Source organism: Vespula vulgaris, chromosome 4 (genome assembly GCF_905475345.1).
Source record: "Vespula vulgaris chromosome 4, iyVesVulg1.1, whole genome shotgun sequence".
Taxonomy (NCBI): domain Eukaryota; kingdom Metazoa; phylum Arthropoda; class Insecta; order Hymenoptera; family Vespidae; genus Vespula; species Vespula vulgaris.
The window spans coordinates 3267309-3277816 of record NC_066589.1 but is presented as its reverse complement, the minus strand read 5'-3'; the positions used below and the strand labels follow the sequence as shown (position 1 = coordinate 3277816).

The following is a 10508-nucleotide window of genomic DNA, read 5'->3' as shown; positions in this document are numbered from 1 at the left end:
TAACGAATCGATGATCAGTCGATAATACATGCGTTTTACCTTCTAAATCGATTTAACAAGTGTTTTACTTTGAAAATACGAAAAATACAATATTTTCAAGATTTTTTAACATTTTTTAACAAATTAATACCGAAATATTTTAAAAACAAACATGAGAGCATCGTAAGATTAACTTTATTAACATATCCAATAGATATTGACACAAAAACATTATAATTATTTAAATCTGCAAAAATTTAATATCAATCGGAAACTTTATGTTACAAACTTTTTCATTGTCTGAAGTAATCTTTTATGAAATAATTGTGGTGCTTGGGGTGCAAACAGAAAATCCAAATGAGTAAATTTTTTAAATGGTATCTTATAATTATCCACGAGATATTTCAATTCCTTCGATAATTTAAGAACATCCTAGAAAGAAAATAAAATAAACAATAAAGAAACATTTGTTTTATCACATTTAAATACAAATTACCTACCGTAACATCCGACAAAAAATCATTTTCGGCGTAATATAATACCATAGGTACCGAAATTTTAGATGTGTCATAATCAGGTGGTTCTGTGCTATTATAAACTTTTAGATTTTGCTCCGATCCGTAATCGTATTGCCGAAATTTTCCAGAAAATATCTCTTGATTATAATGATTTATTACCTTGTATGACGTACCAGCAGGAGTATGACCAAAAATTACAGGTAGTAATGTCTAAAATAAAGTAAAATGTATATTTCTACATATGTTTAACGAAATAAATATTGTTACAACTTACATCGTTAAATTGAGATTTATCGAATCCACTAAGCATGTTTAATACTATACTGCACACTTTATGTGCTATTGCACCACTATTGCAAAAATATCTTGAAAAAAACATTACTGCATTGTTTAATGGAAATACCTCACCTTCACCGAAGTAATGTAACATCATCTGTAGAAACATTTAATTTTTGTAAAATATATATATATATATATATATATATATATATTTATATTTATATACATCAATATATTTCAAATAGATAAAAATTAATACTGTGTACCGACAAATTAGATGTAATAGGAGTTATAATATTTATAGGACTATTTAAATGATTCATGTAAGCAACTGGAGCAAGACTAAACATTAACTGAACTCTACTAGCAATGTTTGGTCTTAGAATGGACATTATATAAAATCCTGTTGATCCCATAGAATGACCAATATAAGTTACATTATTTTTTGTTAATCTTGTAATGTATGATATCATTGCTGGTATATCATATATACCATGTTCGTGAACACTGAAATAAAAAAATTATACAAAATACAATGTATAAATCTAAAATCTAAAAAGAAAAATATTATTTTTATTCAATATGTAGAAATCAATAAAATGCACGATATCTTTCGATAGTAAAGCATAAAAGTAAATATATACCTAAATTCCCAAAATTTAGAATCTGACGTTGACAAATACTTGTGTGCTTTTGAATAAATGTTACCGCGATAATTACCAAGCCATACGTCATACCCATGATCAGCTAATACAAAAGCTAAAACAAAACGCATATGTTTTAAATAAATGAGAACAATTCTTCGATGAACTATAACAGCTTCTTGCGTGTATCCTTAATTTACATCGAAGAATGTTGAAATAATAAATACCTATTTATGACCTATTATATTATATAAGTTAATTACAAAATAGACTTCATGTCGAAACTAATCAGACAACTACTTAAAATTACGAACAACACATCTTCATATTCATCGAAATGAATATTTCATAAAAGTTCAGTAAAATTTTAAAATATTTCGTTAATCTTCAATTTTTAATTATTTATAATAAAATGAAAACAATCTTTTAGATCAAACACAGCTTTGGAAAATATCATAATTCATGTAGAACTTTACAAACAAAATTAAAAAATTTCACTTCTATCAAAACACTTTTCACGATGATTATGGAATCAGTATAGTAAAAATATTAATATAATAGATTATCATAATTTGTAGCTATTTATATACGTATAATACTGAAAAATGAAAAATAAAGATTTAATAATATAAAAATAAAACACATGATACATATATAAAGGTATACCAAGAGAATTCTTTGGACCGGTGAATACCCAATGAGCAGAACTACAAAATAAACCGTGTTGCAACAAAACGGGGGATGATTTAGATTTGCCCGGAATTCGATGTAGCGTCAAAAAATAACCATCCTCTGTCGATATATAATGTGCCTCAGAAGGATAACCATATCTTCGTATTATGTGCCCCTAAAAAAATTAACTTAAATGTTAGACTAAATATTATAAGGATTTAGATAAAAAAAATACATATTTCTGTGGAATCAAAGAATTAATCTTGAAGATTTAAATTTAATATAAGAAAATAATAAATATCTCATTAATATAAGGGTCATGATTAGAAACAAAAATAAATCTATAAAAAAATAACAAGCAATGTTAAGCTATTATGTAAACCATAAAATCGGCTTTTATCTTCGCCGATTACTTAAGGAATATTTCAATAATAAAAGAACTATGTTAAGAAAATTATTGTAGGAACTACTGTAAAAACTATATTACTACAAGGAAAAATAAAAATAGAAAATGATTGGCAGAAACAAAAACAAAATTTACACTTACAGTGTTGAGATCAATGTCCGGATTATATTTTCCATTAGTTGCATATCGATCGTTAGATAAAATTTTGTTAAACATATTGAAATTTTGTAGTATATTATTCTTCCTAAATGCGGTCGAATTAACAAAAATGTGAATAAAGAGAAAATGTAAAAAAATTATTTTCATTTTGACTACAATATCTTCTATAGTGTTTCTTATTTCGTTTTAACACATAAAAGTTTTATAAAACCGTCGAAAAATCTTTTACTACCGTACGACTAACATTTCGCACGACAAATGCTCAACTATTACATTTATACAGAACCAGAACTTTTATAAATGCGTCATCGTAATGCTTCACAGAAAAAAAAAATGTATTCTTTACAATTATCAAATCCTAATCATAATAAATTATAAAATGATGGCGTATATTACGGATTATCATCAAATATCAGACACGTACCATGTAATATAATATTGACAAGAAGAGAACAATGAACGCAGACGTGCCCATACTCGAGTTCTACCACGAAAAATGTTGGTATCGTTTAACAAACGTGCTCTGTCTTAAATTTTATACACGTCAGAAGATCTTCTTTCTAATTTATAATTTTATAATTTTTATATTGAAGATATACATGCCAAGCGTTTACATAAACGTTTAAAAGGTAAGATTAAAATGTTAAATAATATTGTATTTTTTGTCAAGTTTATCTTTATATTCAAAAAAAATAGCGGCACCTTATACATTGCTAGAAGAAAGACTACTATTTTTTGCTATCTCTATAATAATAGAGATATATTTTCATTATTTTATCACTAATTGAATCATTTTCTCTATTATATTATATTATGTTATATGGTAGGGAAATAGAAAAGCGAAATAAAATAAATAATACCCAGAGACAGAGACAATTTATCATTGATTATCAACGTTATCATGTTTACAATAAAATTATCTTATGAAAAATATTGAAATAAGTAACAAGTATATTAAGATATTGAAAAAAATATGAAAATTTGTATACATCTATCAATGTCATAAATTTTATCAATATTTATACTCTAGCCTTTAATGTTTTTAATATTCTACTATAAACTAATTTCGGGGCTTCTATAGCCCACATGAAGTCCAAATGATTAAAATTTTTATATGGTATTTTGTACATATCAACGACGTTTTTTAATTCCTTTGATAATTGAAAAACATCCTAAAAACGTTAAAAAGTTATTGTAAAAACAATACATTAATGAAAATTTATTGTAATGAAATATTACGTACCACAACATCAACAAGCCAATCGTTTTCGGCATAATATATTGCGATAGGTACTGAAATTTTAGATATATTATAATCAGGTGGCTCAATACTATTATAAATTTTTAAATTTTTCAGCAGGCCGTAATCAAATTGTCGAAACTTTCCAGAATTCACTTCTTGCATATAATGTATGACTGCTTTAGTTGAAGATCCAGCTGGCGCATGACCCAAAATTACAGGTAATAACGTCTAAAAATGAACCAAATATTTGTATTAGCAAAATATTTTTCAATTTATTTAGTAATAAAAATAACTAACAGTGTTCATTTGAGGTTTATCAAATCCAGCAATTAAAAAAATTATGTTACTACATATCGTGGTTCCCAAAGAAGTCAGATCGCAACCAAATTTAGCAAGAAAGTTTATTAAATTACTATGTGGAAGAAACTCATTTTGGCCTAGAAATTTTGCGAGAAACTACAAAGAAAACAAAAAAAAAATTTTATTTTCGTAAAATATATTTCTCAATAAATTATGAATGTAAGAAAATTAATAGATATTACCTGCAAATTACGAGAAAAAGGCGCTAAAAATCGAATAGGACTTTTCATATGAGTCACGTAAATAGCTGGCCCAAGACTAAACGCCATTTGGACATTATTAGCAATGTCTTGTCTCATAATTGACATTACGTAAAGTGCTGTTGTTCCCATAGAATGACCAATATATGTCAAATTACTTTGTTTTAGATTTGTAATATATGATATCATTGCTGGTAGATCATATATCCCCATTTCATGCCAACTAACTTACAAAAATATTCTATGAAATATTTACGCAAAATGAAAATTCTTTAACAGAAAAGTATTGTTTCAAAAAAATACCTAAAATTCCAAAATCTCGGATCTTTCGTCGATAAACTTTTGTGTGCTCTTGAATACGTATTACCGCGAAAATTACCAAGCCATACATCATATCCCTCATCAGCTAATAAATAGGCTATACAATAAAGTAAAAACGACATGTAAATTCAATAAAATTTAACAAAAGTTGTAATTCTATCTTTAAATGTTTATAATCCAAAGAAAAATAAAATTATATATACCAAGACCCTTCTTTGGGCCAGAAATAACCCAATCAGCAGAACTTGTTAATAAGCCATGTTGTATTAATATAGGATGTGATCCGGATTTTCCCGAAATTCGATGAAGCGTCAAAAGATAACCATCTTCAGTTATTACAACATGTGTTTCAGAAGAATAACCGTATTTCTTTATCAACTTGTCCTGAAATAATCAGCAAAGAGTTTAGATTATAAATATAATCAATATTATAGTGATTATTTATAATTTCGTCGAATGTCTTCTTATCGAATAACTCTTAATGTTTTTTTTGAAAAAAGAAACTAGATAATTTATTAAATATCCTACAATTAAGATCTATTACAATACAAACAAACTGTAGCTATTATAACGATCTATTACTGCAAATGAATGATTTAAAATGTATTCTTATTTTATTTAATAAATAAGATGATTAAATTCACTTCTACATCTAGATCATTAACTTATAAATCATTTATCATTTACTCGCTTATTATAAGTAAGAATTAAATTTACTAGTAGTAAAAATAAAAAATTATTAAAAACAACAATCAAAAAATATAGAGATCACGAAATGTTATTAATTTCAATAGACTTACCGTACTAAGATTGATATCCGGATTCAATTCTCTATTAAACTGAATGTAATTATCGAACATATATTTCTCCATTTGTTCGTCGTTTATAGAAACTATCTCCAAGCATACGATCATCTTGACAAGAGTGTAGATGTTGAAAAAATATACAAAAATCTTCCTCATCTTGATAACAATATATTGTCTCCTTTTTTCTTCATATAAATCAATCAAGAAATATCAATAGATTTTTTGCTTTTGCTCGTTCGAAGCTGTTACACTACCCGTGACAAATATATTACTGTCGTATTAATCTCCATTAAGAATATTTATAGATATGAAGTCATATACAGTCAAAGAAAGACAAAGAGAGGGAAACTCTATACGAGGAAAAATATATTAAGCCCTTACTATCGTTATCAAAAACTCTTTTTAAAGATCTTTAAATCTAGTTATAATATTATTAAAAAAAAATAGTAATTTTCGCTGCAATAAATTTCATAGAAATATTTTGTCTTTTTTAATAAATTATAATTTGAACAAAAAGAAAGAAAAACAATATTTATAAATCAAAACTAATAATCAATATATTGAATTTTGTTAAATTAGTTCGCATAAAAAATATTTATTAAATTAGTTGATATTTTTGTAAAGTATAATTTCAAGTATAAATTTAAATTTATTTATTTTGTATTTTAAATTTTGTATATTTATTTTGTGTTTTAATTGTAAATTTATTATTTGTATAGGACATCTATAATTAATAATTTATAATTAATAAGTACCTATAATTAATAATCTTTATTTTATACATATAATTACAAAATACTTCTGAAATTTATTATTTATCGTGCGATTATTACTACATTACCAAATTAGAAGATTTTATTTCCAATAAAGTAAAAGCTGTCATACGATATAATGACGTTTCTTTTTACCATATTATGTATTGCAATATACTTATACCAACTGTAGACGTTTCAGATTCACAATATCGTATAGCTTTGATTTTAAATCCATTAAAATGTAAGGTTGGAGATTAATATTACAAAATATTCTTTTTTTCGAAAATAACTATTCGACGGATCAAAAATCATATACGAAATGTAGAGGAAATTTAGATCATAATCCGTATTATATACTATCCTATTCTCGCATCAACGTGAGATCAAATACATTTGTATAACTATTTTGCTAACTATTAAACTATATAACATTGAAAGAAATATTAACAGCATTTTCTAAAATCTGATTTCGAAGAGATTCATGTTAGACAAATCTGAGAGAATATTATCAATACTCGTGACTTTTAAAATCAAACACGATTATTGAGATAAAGAAGCGATTTGTGAATCATGGTATATAATCAGTGAAATCAAAACAATTATAATCCGTAGCAGGTGTTACATTTCGATATCTACTATCTTAAACTTCACACATTTATTTTTACAATATAGTTATAGTATCACGTTGAACAGTTTATTGTTATTATCTAAAGCCTTTATTCGATTTCATAATATCCATATGTACTTAAATTTTTTACGATAATCTTGTGAATTCTAAAAAACAAAGAAAAATTTAAATTATTTTGAATTATCGAAACTATGTAATCGGATAGATTTGAAACAGATGAAAAAAAAATATAGATAGAATCAGAGCAAGATAAACATGTTTCATTCCACTTGAATGTTTGAAAAATAAAAATAAAAAGATCAGCTGAAAAGATCACTTAGATGATCAAACAGTAAAAGAAATATTTTATTGAACATGTCATTTGTTACAGTAATATCATAAAAATCTCTAATCGCTACAATGAAGAGTGAACTTCCTGATAAAAATATTAGCGTATATGAATAAATAAAAAATAGAATTTGCCAATATTTGCATTCTATACATATCTAATAAAACGTAAATAAAATTTCATTAGTTTCATTGTTACGAAATGTTTACTACCTCTCTCAGAAAAAAGGAGAGAAATCGATCGAAACATTGAAGATCGATCGATATATATATTTTTCTATTCGATTAGTTATATTGTTTTCAATTAACTTCAAATGAAAATTAAAAATTTTTACATATAAACATGTATATTGTCGATTAGTAATATAGACTGTCTATGCATATTTAATATTTACTTTAATTTTTATATTATTATATTAATTCTGCATATTTTCTAATATTTTCAATAATATTAGTAAGTAGATTATTACAGTATATCATCAAAATTTTGACAGAAAAAAATAAAAGCATAAATCTTTGGAGTATCTATTAATATATACAAAAAATTTCTTTTTTACATTCTTTATACTCTAGCTATCTTTCATTGTATTTAGTATTTTATAATAAACTAACTCTGGGGCTTCTATAGCCCACAAAAAATCCAGATGATTAAACTTTATATAAGGTATTTTATACAGATTAATAACATTACTTAATTTTCTTGACAATCTAAGGACATCCTAAAAATAGAAAGAAAATAGATATAAATATAATATGTTTATAAGTATAATAAGTTATTCATAATGTTATTAAATATTACTTACTGTAACACTTGCACACCAATCATTGCTGGCATAATATAATACCATAGGTACTGAAATATTAGATGTATCATAATCAGGTGGTTCTACACTATTATAAATTTTTAGATTTTGTTCTGGACCATAATCAAATTGCTGAAACTTCCCAGATTGTATTTCTTGTGCATAATGCACTATTGTTTTAGTTGAAGCACCAGCTGGTACATGTCCAAAAATTACAGGTATTAATGTCTAAAACGTAATGAAAGATACATAAATGTGTTTTAATTTGTTTAATACTAATAATTTGTAAACATTTCTACATACATAATTGAATTGAGATTTATCAAATCCAAAAAGGGCAAATAATATATTACTGCATATTTCATGTTCCAAGATATTAATATCACAACCATATTTGGCAAAATATTCTATTAACTTATTATGTGGGAGAAATTCATCTTTACCTAGAATATCTGTAATCAACTATAATTAAAATAAAGAATACTTATTAGTTTATGAAATATCAAAAAATCTTAGTACATTCTCAATTTTAAGAAGGTAGTAAATTACCTTTAAATCGTGTGCAAAAGGAGCTAACAAACGCAAAGGACTTTTCATGTGTTCTATGTAAGCAACTGGTGCAAGACTAAACATCATTTGAACCCTGCTAGCAATATCTGGTATCAGAGTAGACATTACATAAAATGTTGTTGTTCCCATAGAATGACCAATGTATGTCAAGTTGCTTTGTTTCAGATTTGTAATATATGATATCATTGCTGGTAGATCATATATACCCATTTCATGCCAACTAATACAAAAACATTGTATAAAATATTCCATATAAAATTAGAATTTAAAAATAGAAAAAATAAAGTGTATGTTGTATTATACTATTAAAAAAAAATATATAAAATGATATACCTAAAATCCCAAAATCTTGAATCTTTTATTGATAAATTTTTATGTGCTCTTGAATAAGTATTACCACGAAAATTACCAAGCCATACATCGTATCCATGATCAGCTAATATAAAAGCTATAAAATAAAATAAGAAAATATTTTATATAAATACACATTTTATGAAAAATTATTACTTTATTTTGTACGAATAAAAATGATTTTTATATAAAATTGAAAATATACCAAGACTCTTTTTTGGGCCAGAAAGTACCCAATCAGCAGAACTTGATAATAAACCATGTTGCACTAATACTGGATGTGATTTGAATTTTCCCGGAATTCGATGAAGTGTCAAAAGATAGCCATCCTCCGTAGATATGATATGTGCTTCGGAAGAATAACCTTCTTTTTGTATAATTTGCGGCTGAAAAACATCAATAAGAAATATAATGTACATGTTATGACAATTAATTGTACAATGAAATAAATATTAAATTTAAAATGTATATTTCTATAAAGAAATATATGTATTAAGTTCGATTTGGATAACAAGATTTGAATTTAGTACAATACAAGCGACATCTACTTAGGACAAGAGATTATCTTTTAAAAAAATCAACACACGAATAAAAAACGTTTGAATATGATTCATAGTATATTTTTATATGAATGATAAAATTTCTTCTTTATTCTGTACTAATAAATCATTTACTATGTATGCACCATTTATTATGTACTTAAAAAAAAGTATTTACAAAAAGAGAAAAAAAGAATGCACTTAAATATCATCAATAACGTCGACATAAATCGTACCAATCATAAACAAGTATGAATCGATTTATATATTGTTTCTTCAATAATCAAATTTATACTTGACAAAAATAAAAAGCCATTTCTACTTACGGTATTAAGATCGACGTATGGATTGTATGTTTCATTATTAGAAATATGATGATTGTTTGATATAAATTTTTCAATCATTTGAATATCCGGAAAAAGCACCAGAGATGTAACCTCAAAAATTAAAGCGCAAATGGTGAAAACATATAGAAAAGTCGTATTCATTTTAACTAGAATGTGGTAATATTTCTTGATTTTCTTAGTCGGATAATTCGCAGTAAATGCTTAAATGTCACACTTGTTTTGATCAGCAATGTTTATAAATACGATGCCATAAAGTTTTTAAATAAAGGTATTATCTGTAAATCATTTACTGTATAATCTCAAACAATTATTAACGAGTAATACGTAAAATTTTATCACTGAAAGAGAAACGAATACGTATATGTTTTACTCTTGCTATAATAAATTTATATAATTTTCTAAACGTCCTTTGTTCTATTATATACGTATATCTAGTCGCATAGTATATATTTGCATCACAAAGCTTTTATGCGCAAGACCGGTAAGTTAATTTCCCCCGTATTACCTATATGCATCTTTTCGAAAATGTTACTACAAAACTTCGACAAGAATTTGTTATTTTTATTATTATGTCTATGTTTATTAAAAAATAATTATATTT

General features: G+C 25.2%; 2 protein-coding genes across 2 annotated transcripts; both read right to left on the bottom strand.

Moving 5' to 3' along the window:
* Positions 1-168: 168 nt before the first annotated feature.
* Positions 169-3396, bottom strand: LOC127063582 (lipase 3-like). The gene is made up of 7 exons (XM_050993564.1): positions 2640-3396; positions 2087-2267; positions 1421-1535; positions 1043-1283; positions 772-930; positions 480-707; positions 169-411 (listed from the first exon to the last, which is right to left on the bottom strand). The coding sequence occupies exons 1-7, from the start codon at positions 2802-2804 to the stop codon at positions 256-258; spliced, it is 1245 nt and encodes a 414-aa protein (XP_050849521.1). The 5' UTR covers positions 2805-3396; the 3' UTR covers positions 169-255.
* A 115-nt stretch (positions 3397-3511) lies between these two features.
* Positions 3512-10342, bottom strand: LOC127063207 (uncharacterized). Its single transcript, XM_050992633.1, has 14 exons — positions 9887-10342; positions 9227-9407; positions 9004-9118; positions 8650-8890; positions 8404-8562; positions 8101-8328; positions 7870-8016; positions 5582-5797; positions 4985-5165; positions 4764-4878; positions 4443-4683; positions 4198-4356; positions 3901-4128; positions 3512-3829 (listed from the first exon to the last, which is right to left on the bottom strand). Exons 1-14 carry the CDS (start codon positions 10046-10048, stop codon positions 3677-3679), a joined length of 2526 nt encoding a protein of 841 aa, XP_050848590.1. The 5' UTR covers positions 10049-10342; the 3' UTR covers positions 3512-3676.
* Positions 10343-10508: the final 166 nt, after the last annotated feature.